At 40.3% G+C, this 24,874-nt stretch overlaps 1 protein-coding gene across 2 annotated transcripts in view; it reads right to left on the bottom strand.

Annotated features, from left to right (window-relative positions):
- Positions 1 to 24,874, bottom strand: part of LOC134545781 (zinc finger protein 543-like) — a 99,788-nt gene that overhangs the window by 34,531 nt on the left and 40,383 nt on the right. For both annotated transcript variants that reach the window (XM_063388635.1, XM_063388633.1), the window contains exon 9: positions 8,103 to 8,360. In XM_063388635.1, the coding sequence (XP_063244705.1) occupies positions 8,103 to 8,360 (258 nt within the window). The remainder of the gene's footprint in view (positions 1 to 8,102; positions 8,361 to 24,874) is intronic.

The following is a 24,874-nucleotide window of genomic DNA, read 5'->3' as shown; positions in this document are numbered from 1 at the left end:
ATAAAAGTAAATTTTACAATTAAATTGTAGATTTCATTTCACTCCTTCTTTGTATCCATACAAAATAGTGATAATTCAATAAAAATGATTCAATTTTATTCATAAAAGTATGCAGAGGTAGATTTTATCATACAAAAGATAAAAAATTAAAAAAAAATTACTTCCTCAAAGAATAACATATTTTTAATGCCTAAATGGTTTGGTTGCAAAAACCTATTACGGCTCAGTCTCAGGCCGAATTGGATATTTAATTTTCTTCTGGAGCAATCACTTCATCAATGTTTTGTTACGACGTCACGTTAAACTATCGTCCGTAAACCGACTTTACAGACAACCAATTTTTTAGGGGAGCAGATCTTGTTGAAAAAAACGAAGAAATATATGTTACTTATTGGTTTCAATTTAAATAAACCTACTGGCTAGGCCATGCTGCATACGTCATATGTGCAAATGTAGGTTAATTAATAAATTACACTTCTGTGCGCAGCACGCATCACACTATCTCGGTGACTCCAGTGAGGCAGCTGACTTTACCGTTGGTAACATTTGACATCTTTAAACAGTGGTGAAGTGATTAAATAAGTAATGGATGAAAATTGTGGCAAGTTTAAGGGCCACAGTAATCTTTGGACATTTTATGACAAAATATCAGAAAGCCATTCCAAATGTAAAACTTGTGGAAGTAAAATCAAACAGGTGCATGGTAGCACTTCTAGCATGGCGAAGCACTTAACATTACACAAGAGTGTATATGCAGAGTACTTACAACTACAGAAAGAATTAACTCATGCACCTTCTACATCAAGTAACAAAGTACAACTCACTCTGTCAGCTTCGTTTAGTATCCAAGAAAAGTATGGTAGAGACCATCCCAAAGCTATTGCCATAACCAATGCCATTGGCAAAATGATTGCTGTGGATCTACAGCCATACAGTATGGTTCACGATAAAGGCTTCAAAGACTTGATGGCGCTAGTTGAACCCAAGTACTCCCTACCAGACCGAACAACATTCTCTAGACGTGTATTGCCAGAGCTGTACAATGGTCTGGTGGAAAAAATTCACACGAAAATCAATAATGACTTCAAAGAAGGCGTCAATTCGGTGGCATTTACAACAGATATGTGGACACAGATTTCGTTCCTGTTCATCACATGCTGGGGAATGTTCTTTTCACCGGAGAACATAGTGGGGAAGCAATTGCCAATACTCTGCTTAGACTAAATACAAAGTGGGAAATTCCAAACAGTATACCTATTTACATAGTTTCAGATTCTGCTACAAACATGAAAACTGCAGCTGCTAAAACCAGTTGGCATTCATTTAGCTGTTTAGGGCACACTTTGTAGCTAGCCATAAATGATGCCAAAAAGGAAACTCCTGGGATTGAGGCGCTGTGCAAAAAAAGTCGTGCTATAGTGGGGCACTACAAACGTAGCTTCCAAGCTCGTCAGCGTCTTCATGAATTACAAAAGCAGATGGAAAAACCAGAACATGAATTGATCCAGGATGTAGACACCCGATGGAACAGTGAGTTTGCTATGTTGAAACGACTTGTTGAACAAAAAGAGCCTATTGCTGCAGAATTAGCTTCTTGATGGTGTTGACAATTTAACTGCAATGAATGGAAACTCGCAGAAGGGGCAGTCAGAATTTTAGAGCCAATAAATGGAGCAAATAAAGAATTTAGTAGACAAGAATACCCCAACAATTTCTCTAGTTATACCAGTTATTGATGGGATAAAAAAACTTGTTAGATACATTTGTGTGCAAAGCAGAACCAGGTGAAGGCATAATTTTTGGACAAAATTTGTTGAAGGCTGTATTCTCAAGATTTCCTGATTACAAATCGAAAGATGAATATGTTGCTGCAATGCTTGTTGATCCTAGATTTAAATCAGTACTTTTGAAGGATCATGAGAAAAAGAAAGGTGTAAGTATTTTAAAAACATTAATTTCCAAAGACTGTGCTGATAGCAGCCATTCTAAAGCACAAAGAGTTGAAAGCCAGGCTGAAACCTCAGGGTCTAATTTAAGTGTTTGGAGTTGCTTTGAAGAACAGTCTGCAAAGTTGGATGCATCGTGTTCAAATACTCGGAAAGATATGGTGGAAAAAGACATCCTTTTGTACTTAAATGAACCCATTCAGAAACGTACTACTAATCCATATCAGTGGTGGCAAGAAAACCAAGTTCGCCACAGATATGTTTCTGATGCTGCGAGAACACTATTGTGCATTCCTGCAACATCTGTTCCAAGTGAACGCCTGTTTTCCTCGGCAGGAAATATCGTAACAGCACGGAGAGAGAATCTGTCTCCTGAAAGTGTAGAACAGTTAACCTTCTTACATCAGAACCTGTAGACCTAATCGTGAAATAATGTAGTGTTCAAAGCATTTCTAATCGGGACCCAGTTATCACCTGAAAAGTGTTTATTCGTTAGCAATTACTTAAAGCTGCATTGTGTTGTATAGTGTAATTATTATCATCCTTCAGTTATGTACCTGGTATAACATAAGGCAGGTCTCAGGTTCCCAACAGTGTTAAAATTAACTTATTAGTTACATAGGTACTATTCCAGAATTGTCTTTCTTATGGCCCGTCTACAATAGCAATGTCCTAAACTGTGTCCGAAGGACACTCGTCACTGATTGGTCCACGTGACACTCTGACATCATGCGTCAAGTGGGCGAAGGTCCGAACCTACCTGGTTTGAAGACATTCGTCAATTTGAACTTTTTGTCCCAACCTGTGTACTTCGGACATAGAAAAAGAACAGAACACTCATGATATTTGAATTTCCGGTTCCCATTTGAAAACGTGGTGTTTGTTTTTGTTATTGAAGGAAATGGAAGGTGTTGTTAGTCACTTATAACTTACATAACTTTCATAAGTTCAATCTCAAACTACAAAGCATCAAAACAATAAACAAAAACATTTGGTTTGGCACATTTACTGTGCTCTGGTGACAACTATAGAAATCAATACATTCGGACATCGGACATCGCAATTGTGGACAGGGCAGTTTTCGGTGAGACAATGTGACGTCACTCACATTCTTTCTATTCGGACTATTGTAGACGGGCTCTTATTCATTTAAGTTAAATACATATGGTTCAAAATAAATGCAACTTTTTTTTAGTTATTCCTACCAGACTAATGTCTATGTAGATAAAGTTACCCAAAGCATCGAAATCGGAATCGAATTTCAACTCTTGTGGTGAGAATTGAATCGGAATCGAATCGAACTGAAAATCACGGAATCGCACAACCCTACAACCAGGTATTGTATAATTTATTTGTAGGCCTAGTTATTTTATTTTTACAAAAGCCACGATAGCATTGTGTAAGTATGTGGTGTTTCTTTTTCTTTCAGTAACAGCTGTAGGTACCACTGAGTTGGCACAGAGTTCTACTTCTCTCTGGAGTGTTTTTGACGAACTTGCTGAGAGCGAATCAAGCAACCAGATCATGTCATCAGAAACTGATTGCTATTTCAGTATGCCTGTTGTACAAAGAAGTGATAATCCCCTAAAGTGGTAGAGAGAAAACGGAAAAGATGCGTTCCCTAACGTGTGTAAAGTTGCAATGCAGTATTTAGGCATCTCTGCAACAGAAAATGCCAGTGAACACGTGTTTTCTTCTGCTAGGAACATTGTATCCCCCAAGAGTATGTCCCTTTCCTCAGAACATACAGAGGAACTATTGTTCATACACGAAAATGCAGGAATTAAAAAGGATTGTTTATTTTTCATTATTTTAATTTTAATACTATGGCTTTTAAAAGTTTAAATGATATGGTTTTGATAGTCCATTTTTGAAATAAATAATTTTGCTTGGATACATACTGCACTTTTAAATAATTCCCGTTCCCGTCCCGTTTCCCGAGGGAAATCATAGCTTCCTGCCCAAATTTTTCCCGAACCAAAATTACCTATCCCGTACAGCCCTAGTCATGAGTGATGGAATCCCATAACAGAACTTTTTTTCTGCAAGTGAAGTTCAAGACAGCAACCTAGTAAGTGTCCCATATGAAGCATCTCTTCTGGTTTCATCCCATATTCATACAGACATTTTTCATAATTTTTTGTAAATCTCTAACTGGAAACCAACACAGTGACTGGAATTTGAAACTGGGTACATACAATGGAAATCCAACTATAACTCATTCCACCAAAACACTTGGCCAAAATATATTTTGCAGTACAAATCATTATTTTAGACATACACTATTGCTAATTTGCACTGTATGTTGTCTGTGTTTGTGTATTCATCTTTCTTTGTCCATTCTTTGGGTTTTCTCTATGCCATTCAGTGCGTTTTAGCAATGGCGTATATCCAAAATAATGATTTTAATCAATCTTCCCCGTTGCAATAATCATTCAAAGAACATATTTTACAGTGTTTGCAGATTGTCTAATGAAAATTTTAATCACCACATTTAATGTTCAGTGTTTCAATGACGTTACAATTTAAAAAGGGTCTAAAAATTTAAGTTAATAAAGAAGATACATTAAAAACATTTTAGAGAATTGGTAACAAAAATATCCCTAAGGTTTAAATACAAGCCATTTTGAAACACAATTTATTTCCCGATTCATTTACTGAATGTCTGAACATAATACTAGACTGTATCACTTTGCTAAAGAAGAACAGTCATCAAGTAACCTTAAAATAAAAAAATAATAAAAAACACCACCACCACCACTCACATACCTGCCAACCTCAAAAAAACAGAAATTAGTACAATTTAAAAAAAGTACCAATTTTTTATGCGACAAAGATTTAACAGCTGTCATTATGATGCTGATCCTTCTGCAAAGACAAATGAACTGCGGATTTTGCCTTCTTTAAAAAATCAACATTAAAATCTTGTTCATAGCACTTCTGTCGGGCTGCCTGATACTTTGCCAAAAGAATATTATTTAAAATGTCATCTGACATAGATGCCATGAAGGTGGTTCTAGTTTTCTTTACCCCACTAGAAACTCTTTCACATTCTGCATTACTATGAGGTATGACCAGAATGGACAGCATAGTGAAAGCTAGTGTATCAAATTTGTGGCAACCATAAAGTCCTTCAATTTTGCCGATTGTGGACCAATGAACATCCATCCTATCAGACTGGTTAGTTGGAAGATCATTTTCTATTTGCAGAGCACAGAATTGTTCCTGGAGCAAATAATTTGCCTCTTCACGTGTTTCTTCTCCTTTCACAAGCAACATACAAGTAAACTTATCAACAAAGAACTTGACATGTGAAAAGGAAGCAGATTCAATATTTTTCAAGTCTGCGACTTCAGCATGTATCAAAGTTTCATTCTATAAAGGAAACTTTAAAAAAAATATAATCACATGACAGCTGAAAAAACTTTCTCACAGAACTGTAGAACACCACTTTTTCTGCCGGTTTCAATGTAGAGACAACCTGTAATGCACTGCTACCTACAACAATATCTTCATCATTCTTCTGATTTACTGATGTATTGTACTTAACATCACGTACAGAGGTTGACTTGATAACTAATGGTTTAACAAACTTGATGATCAAATCTTTCAACAGTTGAGAAAGCATATTTCTTAATTTGTGAATTTGGGGCTCTCTTGACTGCAGTGCAACTTTTACTGTATTTAAAAGTGGTATTACATGTAACAGAAAATAACACAGAGCTTTGTTCACATCATCCGTAAGAAACATAAACACTCTTTCCTGACGTGAAAGTATCTGAGAAGTTTCTTCTGTTCTTGATCCACGTGTAGTTTTTTTTTTCTTAGAAACAGGGTCTTCTTGTGAAGAAGGCCATTTTGAAGAGACATTATCAAGCATAGTGTTTTTCCCCGACTTGACTTCTGACTGGCTGCTGGTACTGGCCTGACAACTACCAGCCGATACATAACCAGAACTAGATGCTACCTGAGTAGCAATTTCTTCCTTGTAGAATTTAACTAAAGGCTACCATAAACCCACTAGCCGTTTCAAGCATACACCTAGTTAAAGCCAGCGCGTACATACATGTTTCAGCACCTTTTTGACATCAGAGTCGTAAAGTTTTTGAAACTCTTTCAGTCTGTCTTTCCGTTTGATGCCTTTGTCTAAATAATAGTATATATCTACCAGAATCTCGTCCACATTCATTTTAAGACCCTTCGACCCCTTCTCTGCAGCCAAATGCAACAAATGACAGGCACAACCTAAGACTATGACATTTTTCTGATGATGTTTTAATACACCTGCAACCCCATTTTTTGAACCAGTCATGACTGCTGCATTGTCAGATCCTAGAGCAATACAATTTTCCAATGGTAAGTTACCATCTGTAAGTGTAGCTATAATCATCGCCCCTATGTTCCTACCTGTGAAAGAACCCTTCAACGACTTGACTGATAGCAAAACACAATTCAAAATTGAAAGTTCAGTGCTGTGATAGGTCACAACTATTGGGTACAGCTTCGATTCATCATTGCTGCCATCGGTTGCCACTGAAAAAGGAACAGTTTTTAACAAATCTGTTTCACTCGTTTCATGTTGTTTTGCCATTTCGCCTATAATTGCTGTTGTCTTTGTGCGTCCATAACCATACCGTCTTGCAACTTCACATTTTGTAAACATTTTCCGAAACAGATGTGCGGCATGATCCTCAACAGAAATAGGTAAATTATGCTCAATAATGAATGCAGTGAAGTAGCATTCTGCCCAAATTACACTCAAATCATCATTTGGAACACTGAAAAAGTTTTTTATATTACTTGAGTTGGCTTGAGCTTCAGCTAGTTCATTGATTTTGTGCTTCAATGACATTTGCGTGCAATTTTAAATCACTCCTTCCACCATGCCCAATATTTAAGTTGCACTTGCACACTACACATTTCACAAAATTCTCACCTTTTTGCGAACGTACTGACCAAGGAAAGTCTGCACAGTACGACTGCAGAAACGATTGTTTGTTAGTGTTATTTTTGTCACCGCATCCCGCCATATTATAAATACTAGGGTTAACCGGTGCCGTAGCACAACTTCATTCAAAAATATCAATATGCTAATAGCAAGAAGTATTAATTTTACCACAAATACAAAATTACTTTTGTTCACAATGCCACGTAACAATCCATCGTGAGGTACCGATGGTAATATATTATATACTCTCTTTTCTATGGGTAATATCACAGAATATTCTGTGGTAATATGGCGGAAAAGAAAACAAGCTACAAGCAGAGGCAGTGCAGCCACAAAGGTAAACACTAAATTCTTCAGTAGGCCTACCAAAGCAGACCTATTTAAAGATATGTGTTTCAATTTTCACTATTTAAAACATTCGTTCATTAAACTTTCTTCATATAAACCATTCTTCTGTTTCCCGTTTAACCATAAGCACAACTCGTTAAATTGCCAGCTCTCATAAATATAACATGAAATATAAATAGCTTTAGTAATCCATTAATTCAAAACTTTGTAAATGACAGCACATTTGACGGCACAAAAACCAAGAACACAAAATGGTTTCGTTTGCCGAAAGCCGCCGAAGTCCTTCGATTTGTGCCAAAAAAACTGTTATTGAAGTGATCGCCCGTGAACCTACACGCACACAAGTGAGGTAGCATGCCACAACAACATGCAAGAAAGAAAAAAATCGTAAGAAAAAATATATAATTCGTAAAATCGTACAAAATACGAAAAAATCGTACCAGTTGGCAGCTATGCACACATGTTCCAACAAATTGGTACTAGTAAACACATGCTCAAACACAGGGGGAAAAAAAATTTACAGTGCAAATGCAACATTTAACTGGTTGGACTAACTTCCCAAGTAACCAAGGACCGAAATATTTTAATCATACATATGTAAGAAACAGATTGAACCTTTAGAATGTCTTGGTTAGCTGATGAACTGGTAGCATCTTAATTCTGAACTATGGTTGAAAGATGGTAGACACTTTATTATGTAAAACAAGAAAAGGGTCAGCATCAGTACTTCAGAAAATTTACAATTTTCGAGAATTCATTTTCCTTTATTTTCATGAAGAATTACTGTAGGAAGTAGTTACTGGAATAGTAAAAATCATTTGACCTCTCACAAACACAGTAAGAGACGGATATGAACGTACCATCTGGGCATGTCAGCGTCGAGCAGCTTCTTGTCGACATGTGTGACGTGGTGGTTGCGCAGCTGGGAGGACTGCTTGAAGCCCTTGTTGCACACGCGGCACACGTACGGCTTCAGGTCACTGTGCACTTTCATGTGGAGGGTGAGCTTGACCTGGGTGGCAGTCTTGTACTGGCCGCAGGTGGGGCAGCTCAGCAGGTCCACGTCCTGCTGGTGGGCGTGCCACAGGTGGAGGGCACACTGGTTCCAGCGCTCCAGCCTGCAGTCAACATTCATATCCCATGCTACCACCATCACACTTCGCACCAGCACCTTCACTCCATGCTAGCACCATCACACCTCACCCTAGCACAATCACACTTCACGCCATCACCTTCACACCTCACATTAGAACCATAACTCCTCACGCTAGCACCATCACTCCATGCTAGCACCTTCACACCTCACCCTAGCACAATCGAACTTCACGCCATCACCTTCACACCTCACGCCAGAACCTTCACCTCACATTAGAACCATAACTCCTCACGCTAGCACTATCACACCTTATGCCAGCACCATCACACCTTACGCCAACACATTCACACCTTATGCCAGCACCATCACACCTTACGCCAACACATTCACACCTCATGCTAGCACCATCACACCACATGCCAGCACCTTCACATGAGCACCATCACACCACATCATGCTAGCACCTTCACATGAGCACCATCACACCACATGCCAGCACCTTCACATGAGCACCATCACACCACATGCCAGCACCTTCACATGAGCACCATCACACCACATGCCAGCACCTTCACATGAGCACCATCACACCACATGCCAGCACCTTCACATGAGCACCATCACACCATATGCCAGCACCTTCACATGAGCACCATCACACCACATACCAGCACCTTCACACCTTTTGCTAGAAACATCATACCTCACTTCAGCACCTTCACACCTCATGCTATCACCATAAAATCTAATGCTAGCATTATCACACCTCATGCTAGCACCTTCACACTCCAAACTAGCAATTTATCACCTGATACCTACATATCCACATCTCATGCTAGCACCAACACACCTCATTTTAACACTATCACACCTCATGCAAGCACCTTCACTCCTCACCCCAGCACCAATTCTAGACACCCGAAAAAATAGTGAATGACAAATTTTCGAAAAATTACCAAGCACTATTAAACCATTGGAATAGTCTTTTAATGAAAATTAAATACGTTTTAAAGAGATTATGACTTGCGAATCACTCACTAATTTCTTTGTAAATGATTTTATTCACAAGTATCTATGAATTTTTAGTTATTTAATGTTTTCCTTATTTATAAAACAGAAAGGTGCAAATGCACATTAGCTAAGGTACACTGAACCATAGTTAGTACATACTTTGTGCAAGATGATATTGTACACTATGTGGAATTTCAAAATTATTAATTATTGCACATGCTATACACATCATGGTATGTGATGGCAGGAGATTATTACTGATTACTGCCGTTGAGCAGCAGTGGGAGGAGGGTGCCGGGGCCACAGCCCCCCCACCTAAGACCATCCATCTTGTTAGGCATAAGTTAGTAAAATAGGCACTAAGGTACTGAACAATGAATATTATACAAGTAACACAAAATATATGCAGATATTGTTTTTATGTTTCCTCTGACTTATGTTTCTGTGAGCTTTATAATCTTTTAATAAAACATATTTAAACAAGTGCCATTCTTCAGTGCACCCCGATGGATGGCACTTTCTATATGTGCTTCAACAAAACTTGATGGCCTACAGCCTAGCTTCAGTACGAATGTTTTTCAGAGCTGTGAACAAAGAGTCTGCTTTACATTTTAAAATAAACTCTGTAATTAAATATAAGTTGGAAATGTGAGTATACTATTATTTTAATGCTTGCAGGAACTATAGTATCAAGAAATGTGGTAATGCAGTCTTTAAGATTGGTTGTTTTGATTGGTTTTAAATGAACTTTATTTTTATCAAGGTGATATTATAAATGTGTATACAAGTTGGATTTTATCTGATAAATAAACCCATACCTACTCTTTTATAGAATTTATGAAGAATAAATTTATATTAGACCTAAAAATAAATTGGAATACAGTAGAGCATCCTGTATCCGTAATTCTACTTACCGGAATTTCTACTATCCGGATGTCTTCCGAGAGTTAAAAAAAATTTACAAAATTTAAAAATATATATATTTTTTTAAATGAATTATAATATATATTAATATATATTATTCCCGCGGGAGTAAATACCGATTGTTTGCGCAGTTCACGCCCCGTCTAGTCAGTCAGGGTGCACTTGATTTTATAAACACTCAGCAGTTATGATGGAAGCCAAGGCTTCCGGTCTCACGACTGCAGTGCACGGGCGTCGAGCGCATATCAGGAATTGGCGGCAGCGGCCCCGCTTACACGTGAGCGCGCCGTGATAACGCGTTGTAGGGGAGGGGGAGTGGTGTATTGTGTGCGTTAAATGTCAGTCTTGCTTGTGGTGCGCGATCGCTAGTATGTACGTTCCTGCAGACACGTGATGTTTTCAAAACATAAACTTCCTGGTGATGAGGAAAAGAGTAGTAAACGAAGGAAAAAAGTTCTTACCATTAAAGAAAAGGTTAAGATTCTCAAGAAACTAGATGCTGGGACTTCTGTTAAAAATCTCAGCCAATCGTATGATGTCGGCATTTCGACGATTTACGACATAAAGAAACAAAAGAATGAAATGTGTAAATTTTATTCGGACAGTGATACAAAGAGAGAAATTGAAAACAGAAAAACAATGCAGGGTAGTAAATGTAGCGACCTTGAAAATGCTCTTTATCAATGGTTTCGTTTGCGGCGAAGTGAAGGTGTTAGCATTTCTGGACAGATGCTGATAGAACAGGCAAAAATGTTTCATGCCGAACTGAATCTAACATACGATTGTGACTATTCGTTAGGGTGGCTTCATAAATTCAAAAACCGCCATGGAATTTCTTTTTTCAAAGTTAGCGGTGAAAAGCTTTCTGCAGATACAGCGGCGGCGGAAAATTTTGTAGTCGAGTTCGCAGAATATGTGTTGGACAACAACTTAACAGCAGACCAAGTTTACAATGCGGACGAGACTGCTTTGTACTGGCGTTGTATGCCTCGAAGCACGCTGTGCACTGCAGATAGTCCTCACAGCGGGATGAAAGATTCTAAAGACAGATTGACCGTGCTTGGTTGTTCAAATGCTGCCGGTACCCACAAGCTGAAGCTACTCGTAATTGGCAAAAGCTTGCGCCCAAGGGCGCTAAAAGGTGTTAAAGTGTTACCCGTTGAATACCGAGCTACAAAAACCGCGTGGATAACATCTGCAATAACCACAGAATAGTTTGACAGTTTTGTGCGCCAGAGCCGGCAACACTGTAACAAGATAGGCTTAGACCCGCACTGCAAGATTGTCCTTGTGCTAGACAACTGCTCCACGCATCCTGCAGCTGAAACACTAGACAGGGATAATGTTTCTGTCATGTATCTGCCCCCTAACTGCACTGCACTAATCCAACCGCAAGATCAGGGAATATTACGCTCCATAAAATGTCGTTATCGCACGGAGTTCATGAAGCACTTTTTATCTGATCTGAATGGCGGCAAAACGATCTCAGAAATTAAAAAGGAATACACCATAAAGGATGTCATATGGTCACTAGCTCGTGCATGGGAAGGTATGCCTGCGTTAACATTTCACAAGGCATGGTTTAAATTGTGGCCGACTTTGGTTTATCGTGACGAGGTTCATGACAAGGGAAATGAAGCCGACTTCAAAGGTTTGGAACAAAAAAACGTGAACGAACTGCTGGAGTATGCCAAGAACATAACAAATCCAGAACTAGAAGACTTACAATTGCAAGAACAAAACATTGTGGAATGGTTTTGTGTTGATGATAATGTTCCCGTTGTGCATCACTTTTCATATAAGGAGATATTAGACTCTGTTAAGTGTAACAAAGACGACGGAAACAATGAAAGCAGTAGCGATGAAGATGAACCACAGGAGAAAATCTCGCAAGATGAGTGCCTTCACCACATTGAACGATTAATAGCTGGCCTAGAGCAACGAAGTTATATCAACGACCAGCAAATTATGCATTTGTACATGCTTCAAAAACAGCTGACTGAAGAGAAGCACAAACGTGTGCGGCAACAACGCATTAGTGACATGTTCAAAAAAGCTCCTGTTTCCACACCTGCTTCAACTACGAGTGAGAACATTGACGATCCAACACCTGGCACCAGTGGCACAAACGTAAACAGTTACGTTCAAAGTGACAGTGACAGTGATTAACTTTAACTTCTCCTGTCTTTCACAATGTGTAACGATTTAGGTAATTTGTTGTTTAGCTTTTTAAATTTAAATTAATGCGACTGTTAAACAATGTTTCTTACACACAGACAAGTGGGGCCGTATACAGTGATTATTTCAATGCATTTTATCTAAGTTCTAGGACATTATTTTTTATTCGCGGGACATGTGTAGCCTACAGTGAGTCATGGTAAGTGTTTTTTTATTTGTAATGTACCGTACCTAACTGTACCATGTGTTATTATTTTATATTTTATTTATGCAACATGTGGATACACCAAATCACTGTACAAACTGTATGTAAATTACGTAATTGTAACACAATTCATTGAATGTCAAACGTCTCGCCTACGTCTGCTTGCTTCGCGCGGACATCATGGTACAGTCACGTAGCTGTAGCGTGCTTCTAGGCAAGGTCTGATAAGCGTGCCCGTGGCAAGGTCACACCACCGGATGTAGCCGTCATCACCCTACCCCCACCCCCCTTGCCGTCCTCATCTACAGCTACAGGATGTTCACAAACTTCGGGAGCAATTTTTTTTTCAATTAGGGGGCCTTATAGTGAATTTCTACTTTCCGGAATTTTCTACTATCCGGAATAGTCTAAGTCCCGACCATTCTGGATACAGGGTGCTCTACTGTACTTTTATTTATATAATAACATTGGCATAAAGTTTTTATGAGTGGTTTTTCATATTAGTACCTAGGTGTATTAAAATTAGTTCTTATTTTTAGAGAAAAAATTATGCATTAAAGAGTCTGAATTTGATTATTGGTGATTAAACTTGTTTGTAAATTTATTTCATTAAAATTCAAATTTTCAATGGCTATAAGTAAATACAAAACTGATTAAGACGTGAACATTTAAAATACAAGTTGTAGAATATAGTTTGGTAAACACTTATGATGTTATGATGTATACTTTTGCGAGCACACAAACAGTTGACAGTTGTTTGCATTATAAATTAAATTAACACAATCAGCCTCTCTCTTAAGTCATCACTGGATCCCCCTCTGGATGTGGGAGGCAAAAATGATATATATATATGTTTCAGACAACAAACATTTGAAAATTTATACATCTCACTTGTTCACTGTATTCTTTTTTTTTTTACTTTAAGAAAATTATTATCTTTATTAATAAAATCTGTCAAGTAAGCAACGAGACTTTTTAAAGGGGATCACAATGAACTCCCATCGCTGTTCTACGGCAGAAGCCGCCGTCAAGCACGAAGGAAAGTATCGCGGAGGCCTGTGCTTATTCAGCACTCGAAACTAAAACTTCTTTTGTCTGTCCACTCACCCTCACTCTTAAAGTCTTCAAGGGCACACCACTGTCAGAGCTGAAGACCATTACCAGTACTTAACACCATCTCTCTCGCTCCTCCAGTGCTGGGTGGCCGAGTTTTTTCATCACTACCACCCACTTCTCCAATAGGATGTTTTTCCCTTCATATGCCCTTCTTAAACGACTGTTCACACTAGACATCTGTGAATTGTGATTTTTCAGTTTGAATCGAATTTCAAAAAAAATTCATGAGTTTCAAATTTTTTTCGAATCGAATTTGAGAATATTTATTAAAATAACATAGATCATTAAAAATTTTTTAACATACCACCTTTGAAAAACTTGTCACATAATTCACAGTTTAAATCAAGTAACTAAAATTAAAGTGAGACTATATTGAAGAAGCACAACCAGATTCTCAAAAATTAAAAAAAAAAATAAAATATGTCTGTGGCACTAACATAAATCACTTCGCAAATCATTTCAAATTGTAATGGAGAAAGGTGAGTTCATCAGCATGGTGCGGCAACAACAATTCTCTGCGGGTGGTAACTATGTTGCCTGCTGTAGAGAAAACTCTCTCACTTGCCACCTGGGTGGCTGGCAGATCGAGGTAGTTGTCTGCTACCTTGGCAATGGCAGGATAATTGTGACGGTTGTTTCTCCACCACTCATATGGACTGTCATGTCTTGGTAGGCGGGGTGCTGCAAGGTAACTTTCAATGGCCTTTATAGATGGAGGTTCATCTGTTTGAAGTTGTGTTAGGGGATGTTTGTCCATTTCATAACACAAGGATCCAGTACTTTCTGGCTGCATGACTTGAAGAGAGTTCGCAAACTTCTCAGGTGCATTATCGATGTAAGTATTATGTAGTGCTTTCTTAAGTAGAATAATATAATGTTGCCATTCATGTTCATCTTCAAATAATGTAACTTTGTATCTTGGGTCAAGAATTTTGCATAGGGCATTTACATCATCCATTTTGTACAATGGAAATATTGTTGCTAAAGCCTTCAAAAGGTTTCGTCCAAATGCTACACCGGGTGTGTTTTCATTCTGTATGTAGTTCAGTGTTGCTGCTTTCAGGCAGTGAATCATTGGAACAATCATTGAAGCTGTTGGGTAACTGTTCCCACTTGTCTCTTTGGTAGCTTCTGCAAAAGGTTTCATAACTTTAACGATTCCTTCGGTAAGCTTCCACTCACTCTGTGACAGAGAATCGGTATCTGTGTCGGAAGTACTCAGCTCAGCAGCTATAGCTTCTCGAAGGTGCAACAATCTCTCCAGCATAGCATACTCGCTACACCATCTAGTCTCAACATCTTGAATCAGTTTGAGCTTTGGCTGCTGCAAATTTTCTTGCACCTTGCCCAGCCTTGACCTTGCAGCAGAACTTTTGTTGTAGTGACCAACAATTTTGCGTGCTTTTGATATTAAAGTTTTGACGTGGGGTGTCGAGTTCTTGGCATCAGAAATGGCAAGCTGTAGTGTATGTGCAAAACAAAATCTGTGTATGTAGTTTGTTCCACTGATAGCAAATTTCAGGTTGCTGGCATTGTCTGTTACTATGAATATTTTTATTGAACTCTGCTCGTTGGGGGGTGGCAAACACCATTTTCTGGTCATTTCAGAGAGTCTTTGTCGAAGGTTCATACCAGTGTGCGATTCTTCAACAGCAATGTTACCAAGCGTAACTGACTTACATACAAAGTCTTTTGTATAGTGACATGTAGCTGTCCCTTGCTCTTGACGTCCAATTATCTGTTGTCAGTGCAACATGTTTGGGGCTTTCGTAAGTGGCAGTATCAATGAGATCTTCTTTAATCATGGCATGTCGGGAAAATGTTGTGCTGACTGGGACTTGGTAATTAGGTTTCAGATGATGCATAAGGTCAAGAAAGCCTTTTTCTTCTACGAACCTGTATGGTAGATGACACATGTCAATCATTCGAGCAATCTTCATGTTGATTGTTTTGCTTCTTTTCCTTGAGCAGGCATGTCAACTTTTTTCAGAAAAACTGAAATTGGTTCTTGCCGTTCACCCATACCATTAGCAGATGTTGATGTGACAGCAGTTGATATTGGTGTGGATTTCTCTTTAACTCCTCCAGATAGTTTTAAAAATCCATGATACTGGATGGAGTGATGGCAGGAAAGGTGAGTTTTCAACGAAGAAGTTGCATCTGAAATGTGAAATAAAATTACTAAGTAAAACATTTTAGGCCCTATGTATAAATTTACACAAATAGATTTTGGTAATTTGAAGAGAAGTGGAAGCACTTCAGACTTGTGTTCATATAGCTATGTAGACCAAAAATAAGAATCGTTATTTTACTGGTTGCACGATACTTTCAATTAATTAATAATACACTAGACGTGTGTACTTTCCATCAGCAATTACAAGTGATAGCACGGACGAAAAGGGTATGATTACAGTTTGTTTACCTCATCGGGCGAAGATAAAAGTATTATATCAGTAGATAAAAATTAAATATTAATTATATTAATAATATTCGTGTAGTGGAAATCAATATAGCAGAATTTTAATACAGCTGGAGCGAAAATGCCTTGTTCCGTGTCGACTAAGCATAAATAAGACGACCATAATCATGGTTGCTACAGAAATAGAATCTTAGAATTCCCTGACTTTTCCCTGTTTTCCAGAAATTTAAGAGAAAAATTCCCTGACTTTCTTTTGAAGTACATACTATAAATATTAACGTGCATATGATTAAATGAAATATAAAAATTTCAACATGAGATAAAATAAGTTTTTTTTGTGTTATTTTGACGGCAGAATTGCGAATGTGTTTTTTTCCTTCGACGTGGCTGGTGAGAGCTCTTCGACCCATATTGCTTAGTTGAATACTTTTGTAGCACAAAGTGCAGTACGCAGAATTTCTGTTTTAAGCAGAGGGTTTGATATACTGAAACTGTGGCTCCTTGAACCAATTCTCCTTAAAAGTAGTTTTTTTCGAGATCTCTAAGCTAAAAAAAAGTACATAATATTTTCAGGTTAGGTTAAAACATTGTTTATGAATTATTAAAAAAATATAATTAAACAAATACAAAAACTATTACAAATTCACACCTAGCAATATAACGGGCCTACTTAGTGAATTACAATAGCAGCATTACAACATGCAATACTCTTACAATCTTACAATGTTAACTAACGATTCTGGGGATTCTGGGGAAAAACATGTTCTGTTAGGCATATATTTTTTATACACAATGTGTGCCACGCAACAGAACTCACGGATTATTACGGTTGAAAAAAAAAAAGTAATTTAAAAAAATAGGTAGAAAAAAATGCAAAAACCTAACCGCACACAAAAGCCACGTGTTTTCGTATCAGCTTGGTAGTTTTCAAAATGAGAATTGGTATTGCCTCTTAATCAAAATGAACTTTATTTTCTTATGATTGCATCAAAAACTAACTTCACCTGAAACAACGCCTTTAAATTCACGTAATAAGCTTTGTACTCATCTTATTCCACGTGAAAATAGCCTTCAAAAGATAAATGACGCCATGCCCGTTCTGTAGTTCACTGCATGGAACGGAAAGGTAGTCGGAAAATAATTTTGATTTCGCAAAACAAGTCATTCTCTTACTCTACAGCCCACTGCCGTATCTAAGTCACAGCTCTAAAACTATTATTTCCAGACATTTTACGTAGAAACATAAATGCACTGCTGTACAAATTCACACTAACACACTATTACCTATTACTATAACTTCACCTGAAACAACGCCTTTGAATTCACGTAATAAGCTTTGTACTCATCTTATTCCACGTGAAAATAGCCTTCAAAAGATAAACGACGCCATGCCCGTTCTGTAGTTCATTGCATGGAACGGAACATATTACAAAAGGTTTGTTTGACTCGAGGTCTCTTTTTGACCTCTCAACTCTCGGGGCGCCCTTTTCCGGAAGCAGTTTGGCGGATGGTCGTTTTACTCGCGGGGGCAAGTTGCTCTCAGGTCACTCAGGTCATGCTCTCGATGCTCCTCCTCTCGAGGAAGAGTTGCGAGGGCAAGTCGTCTGCTGGTTGTTTTGGCGCGACTTTGACGATGGAGTCAATATGTTATCAAGCTACATTTGGTGATGACGGTAATATTTTAATAGATGACGACATTGAAGCGGAAAAACATTACAATATAATTTATTTGGCGTCCTTTATTTAACAATCAAAAGATTTGCAATAGTTTCCTAGTACAGGTTAGCTTATGCATACCACAGGTGGTTTAAAGTCAAAAAGCAATATTTATATATATTTTTTTTACCTTTATCAAGCTCTCTCATAATTTGTAGTCCAATATATGGTAAATCAATAGCTACTTCATCTTCAGATGAATCTTCATTTCCAAACAAATTTCTCACGATGTCTGCTATATTTTCCGCCATCATTGTTTTACAACAAATCGCGTTTTCTTCGTGTATTAAAAGTTACCGACTCTTTTTGCCCTCAGGTCAACTTGCTCCCAACTCTTTCAACTCCCGAGGAGCACGAGAGACCTTGAGTCAAACAAACCTAAAGTCTCAACGGCAAATTAAAAAGGAGCAAAACACGAACAAATGAAGGCCTGGATTCGGTAGTGAACAAACGAGTGCCTGTATTGGCCAGAAGTTATGGTGGGTGGTTGTAACAGCCTATTGCAACGGACAATCGTAGACCAAGTACAAAAAGTTGCAGTTGCAGTGTGCCTTAAGCAGCAGCCTTTTAGCGGAGCCATTCGGTAGCGGTACGTTCGCATCAAAACAAAGATTTTTTGAATTGAAGCGCCCGCCGCGCTTCTGTGACGTCATCTCCGTGCCGCAGCCTTCCTTTCCTTCTCCCCTCTTAACCCCTCTCCGCCTCAAGGTGCCAATTTCCCCTTCCCTTTCTTTCCCCCTAGCCTCTCCTCAATTGTAGCGACTGCAACGCCATCTAGCGAATAGTATAAATGAGCGCGTATAACTTTTAATTGTGCATTTCGTGGGTCTCTCTTGGTGGAAGCAGGTCGTCTCTGGCCCGGTCAAGGGGCAGCTCGTCTAGGTAAAATTCTTCAGGAGACGGAGTTAGTGTGTGCACACGATGGCCGTGCGAGTAACGTAAATATTAAATATGCTTGCCAGCCTTGATTTTCATGTAGCCATCCCTTTTGACTTTGACCTTCACTTAATTTATTTTCTGTGTAATATTTTCTTTTGTTTCTTCTTTCTGCTGGAAGCATTTGTTTACTCCCTCCTGCATGTGGTTTTGATTTTAGTTGCTGCGCGACTTGCATTGTCGGCAGTGGACTCTTAACTTATTTCAACGGCATCCAGACCACGCTTTGATTGCTTTTGGTTTAGAAGTAAGCACGTTAAGTGCCCGATGCCACCCTTGTATTTTTTTTTTCATAAGAGCTTTCAGCTCCGTATGACGTAATTTTACGCATCGTTTTGCCTCGATTTTGCCCTCTTTCTTTTCCTCCCAGCTGTACCCCCGACCGGAGCCATTTGGTTAAGGCATACCCCCCCGTGATCTAGCATATTTTGTTTGAGCACTTCTCTGTATTACGCTTACCTAGGCTTGGCAGTGAATGTCATCATGACGAGACCCACTGAAAATTGTAGCTGTAACAAACCATGTAACCGATCCCTCGCTTCTCTCTTGGGCTTGCATTTCTGTCCGCGGGACTACGCTCTCTATGAGTAATAGATATTTAATATGTTTTTTTCGAGGAGTGCACAATTAACGTTATATTAGGTGTTGGTTTATTTTGTAGTACATAATTCCTTGCCCCTACACGTGTTTGGACCGCTCGTATAGTCTGTATGTATATTGAGTCAGTTCCTAAAGTTGTTAACAGCAACGTACGTCTTGTGAATCACGTGTGTAATGACATAATGTTCACTATGATTTTGGTCTTCGCTCGCCTCCGGGCCGTAACGTAATGCGTACGCACGTATACTTGAATATTGGTTTCTCTCCTCTCTTATAGTGTGTGGTAACTGAGTCATAATTTCGCACAGAAATTGAGCAAATGTCTATCCCCATTGTCAGAGGCGACTGTTTTATACTGCATGATCCAGGGCATGCCTAGGAAATTCAACTTGTAACGGAGAGAGAGAAAGAATATTAACTTGTTGCTTGTTGCTTGTTGTTTCGTACGACTGTAAGAGATACGCAGTAGTAGTTTGTTTGTTGAATCAGAGTACATTGGGCACAAGGTTCACCCTAGTTTTTTCCATAAGTAAGGACTCAGTAAAGACATAAGGAGTGAAAATCATTGTGAAGGGAATAAACTTCAGTAAATGTATGCTAATTTGTATTTGCTACGCACATGCCTCTAGCTGGCATCGAATCCGTTGACAGTGTATGTATATGTGTTAAGTTTGCGAAATTATAACGTTGTTGAGTGCGACTCATGTTCTTTATTTGTATTTATGATTTATCACTTTCTGCTTAACTGTCTTTTCTAGCAAAGACCCCACACACGATTTTCTTGTGCCCCCATACACTTCGCTTGCATGAGTAGGATAATCAGTAGGAGTGTTTGGTGGCGCATGGATGCACCCTGGTGGTATGCTTAACTGGATACCCCCACGCTGCAAAACTGCGCTACTCTGCTCTTTAGGCAGATTATAGTGATAAATCCGTTTGTATTGTTTGTTTCGGTGCACCATGGCCGTCTCCGTGAGCTGGGTTTACCAGTTGCACAAGACCGATTTGGCGCTGCATCTCGAGGAAAATGGTCTGCCCTTGGCGGACACCGATACCGTCGCCGAGATGAGGGCGCGTTTGGTTGACTACCTGCGTAAATCCGCAGGAGCCGCATCTGAAGTCACGACCAGGCAGCCCCCAGCTGATGTGAGTCCTTCCTCGTCCTCATTTAACGTAAAACTTTTTTTTGCCGCCCTTAAAACCATCCCGTTCCTGGGTGGAAGTGATCCCAGGCAGATCTTAGATTTTGTGATTAAGGCTGAGAGCCTGCATAAATTAAATTTAGTTCCACTTGAGGCTTTTCTGAAAGCACTCTTAAGTAAAGTTACGGACATCCATGTACCTCTGTTAAATGAGGCCATTGCTCAGGGTACGAGCTTTGATAAGTTTAAAAAATCACTGGTATGTTCAGTGTGTCCGCCTAGGGTTCTAGATGCCTGTAAGAGGGAGCTAGTGTGGCGCTTCCAAAACCCAGATGAAACCATTATGGAATATGTCACGTCGGTTACCGCGTACGCGGGAGCCTTAGAGCTGGGTACCCCGGAAGAGGAGTTTGTCCAACTTATTTTGGGTAATTTGGCCCCCGTGGTGTGGCAGAACTGCTCGATGCTCGCTCCTCCCACCTCGCTCGCAAGCCTACGGACTTGGGCGGGCGAAGTGGAAAGTCGCCTTGTTTCTCTTGCTAAGTATCAAGCTGAGTTCCCGGCAAAGCGCCCCAGCTCGGTGAAAAATGACTCTCGTTTTGACGGACGTATTTTTACGTCGCAGTCCGCCCCCCCCGTTCTCACTCCCCGTAGCCCGAAACTCCGTGACGTGGCAGACACCTCCACGCCTCGTGTGTTTGACAGCCTGCCTCGCGGCGAGCGTTCTGCCCATTTCACGCCTGGGCCCGAGGCGCGGGCCGCAGCTCGCGCGGCCATGAGTTTACCGCCTGAGGTAACCGCGCCCGTGGGCTCGCGGTCCGCGACCTTGACCCAGTCACGGCAGCTAGTGACCTTGGACACCCGCCGCGGAGCCGGCAGGTGTGCCAATTGTAGCGCCTTTGGACACGTCACGTATGAGTGTACTGTTCCGCGGGTAGAAATAAATCAACGTAGATGTTTTCGGTGTAAGGCAGTGGGACATTATAGGAGCGACTGCACGGGAACTGAGAGACAGCCTCGTGCGGAAAACTAATCTGGACGGGACGGAAAAGAGGTCGTATCCGTCGGCTACTCAAAAAATCCTCTGAACCCACTCATTTACATTTCCTCCCAATTAAAATTCAGAAACATTTATTTCCAGCCTTAGTCGATACCGGTGCTACCCGGTCTGTTATTAGTGAAAAATGTTTCATCACATTAGTGCAGTTGTACCCTCAACTTTCACAACGAGTTGTATCGGATGATTCCGTAAGGAATATCGTTGTCGCTAACGGGCAAGGCATACGCACATGTAAATCTATTATAATTCATTTTAAAATCCATGGATTTTCCTGGAGTTGGCCGTTTGTCGTTGTCCCCGGGATTTTGCCGAATCTAATCCTTGGCTTAGATTTTTTGGGCAAATCACGCTGTCGACTCAGTCCCGCCAACCATGAATTGCAATTTGATTTCGCTCCTGCTGTAAAAATTCGTTTACGTCATGAGGTCCGCGAACCCATAGTTATGAGTTGCAATGATTCCGATAACGCGATGCGCAATCAAGCCATCGCCGCTCTCGTGCGGGAGTTCCCTGACGTGATAACACGTAAGATCGGCAGATGTGACATCTTGCCTTTTCGTTTTCATGTTACCGACGAAGTGCCCGTTTTTGCCAAATATTTGAAGGTTTCTCCCCCTAAGCTGCAGGCCATGCGCGCCATTATCGACAGATTACTCGCTGCCGGCGTCGTTACCCCTTCGACATCCGAGTTTTGCACCCCTACTTTTTTGGTTGCTAAGAAGGGGGGCTCTGAGTGGCGCCTTGTGCATAACTTTAAACCTCTCAACAAGAAGGTAATTCATCCAGTTTGGCCAATACCGACGGTAGAGAGCGCCTTACAACACTTGGGTAAAGCCAAAATATTTTCCATCATCGACCTCAACGACAGTTACCATCAATGCTTGCTTGATCCCGCCTGTAGAAAATACACTGCCTTTTCAACCCCTTTTGGCCACTACGAATTCAACAGAATTCCGATGGGTGTAAGTTTCGGGAGCGAAGCAATGAGCCGTGTTCTGGACCATGTACTAAGCGACCTTAAATACAAATTTGTTTTTAACTATATCGACGACATAATTGTATATAGTAATTCACTTTCAGAACATCTGGATCACCTTAAGCAAGTCTTGGCACGTCTGAGAAACGCGCATCTTACTGTTAATCCACATAAAATTTCCTTGGCACAAGACTCAGTAAAATTTTTAGGCTATGTAATTTCAGAAGGGAAACTTCACATGGATCCGGATAAGGTCGCCCCCGTGGCTACTTTTCCGCGTCCAAAGACTTTGAAGGGAATTCAAAAATTTCTCGGCATGCTGGGGTATTATGCGCGTTTTATCCCAGATTTTGCCACGATTTGCGCGCCGTTGAATCGGTTGCGAAAGAAAAACGCTGCTTTTGTTTGGGGTGAGGAACAGGAAACGGCCTTTCAATCTCTAAGAAAATGTTTGTGTTCCGCCCCCGTGTTAATTCTCCCCGACTTCAATAAACGTTTTGCCCTGCAGGTTGATGCTTCCTCAGTAGCCCTTGGAGCCGTCCTCGGACACATGGAGAACGGAAAATTGAGACCAATTGCTTTCGCAAGTCGAACCCTCTCAGAGTCAGAGCGCCGCTTGGGCACCTATGAGAAGGAGGCCCTTGCGTGCCTTTTCGGACTCGAAAAATTCGAGTGTTACTTGGATTGTAGAGAGTTCGACCTGTATACAGACAACCAGGCCTTAAGTTGGCTGTGCAATCATCCCTCGCAGCTCGGGAAGCTTGGGCGTTGGATACTGCGGTTGTCAAAATTCCGATTTGTAATCCATCACCTAAGAGGTGCGGAGATCGTTGTGGCCGACAGTTTATCTAGAATGTTCAACCCGGATGATTTTGAAATTGATAACCCTTCCCCCCCGGATGCGGTTGAGTTTATTTCGGTGTGCAAAATCTTCCCCGAATCCTTCATAAACCTGAAAGCCTGCCAGCAGGATGATCCTGCATGTATTCGAATCCGGAACGATTTGCAATGTGGAATGGCTTTACCCTTTGCCGAGAAGGATGGGTTGTTAGTGTATGCTGGCCCGTCACGACGAGCTCAGAAAGTTGTCGTCCCTGAAAAACTTAAGGGTATGATTATCACATATTTCCATGCCTCACTTGTGGGTGGGCACATGGGAATAGATAAAACGTATCGTAAAATTGCCCAACATTTTTTCTGGCCTGAAATGCGTCAAGACGTGCGCGATTTTGTACGCGCCTGTATTGACTGTCAGCTATCAAAGCCCCCACACAATGCTAAAGTAGGGCTTTACTGTGCCGACGCTCCCGTCGCCCCTTGGCAGGTTCTGCATATTGATATTTTCGGACCGCTGACGCGATCAAAAAAAGGCAACGTATGCTTATTAGTAATTCTAGATATTTTTACTAAATTTGTTGTTTTAACCCCCCTTAAAAACATGAAGGCGTCGTCCATAGTAAAAGTTCTTAAGGAACAGGTGTTTAAAATCTTAGGCCCGCCGTGTATTGTAGTATCAGACAACGCTAAATACTTTCAGTCGAACTTATACAAAAATTTCTTGTTTGAATTCTCCGTAAAGCCGGTGTACAGTTCACCGTATTTTCCACAGGGAAATATGAGTGAGAGAACCAACAAGGTTCTCAAGGGAATTTTCACTTCGTTCTACCGCGCCGACCAGACTCTCTGGGACGCCGATCTTGAACTTTTAAATATTGGTTTGAACGCAGCTCATCACAGTTCTACAGGGCATCCCCCCTCCGTGCCTTTCCTGGGGAGGGAACTTACCTTACCCTTGCTCAACCAGTGGGGGTTGCCACCTGTCGACTCTAGTTTGTCAAGTGTAGAGTTAGATCGTGTCTTGGAAGACGTTACTAAGAATTTAGCTAAGGCTAGGGAAAACGTGGCACGAAATTATGATGCAAAAAGGGCAGCCCATTCATTCGCTGTTGGCGACGTTGTGCTCTGCCGCTCTTACGTATTGCCCTCATTAGCGGCTAGCCTAAACGTCAAACTTTTGCCGCCCTATGACGGGCCGTTTTTGATTACTAAGTTTTTAGCAGCTAACACTGTTCAGTTACAGCTAATGAGCAATAAACGTAAGTGGCGTAAGGCACACGTAACACAGCTAAAGCGTTTCATTCAGTGATTTAATGCAACGTTTTGGCGGCTAGTGGAAACCTTCAGATACTTAAGTTTTTTTTTTTTTTTTTTTGGTGTGTGTATTACTACTTTAGGTATGTTTTCTAATTAGAT

Source organism: Bacillus rossius, chromosome 1, assembly GCF_032445375.1.
Source record: "Bacillus rossius redtenbacheri isolate Brsri chromosome 1, Brsri_v3, whole genome shotgun sequence".
Classification (NCBI taxonomy): Eukaryota; Metazoa; Arthropoda; class Insecta; order Phasmatodea; family Bacillidae; genus Bacillus; species Bacillus rossius.
Note: the sequence above shows the minus strand (reverse complement) of the source record. Positions and strands in the feature narration are given on the sequence as shown.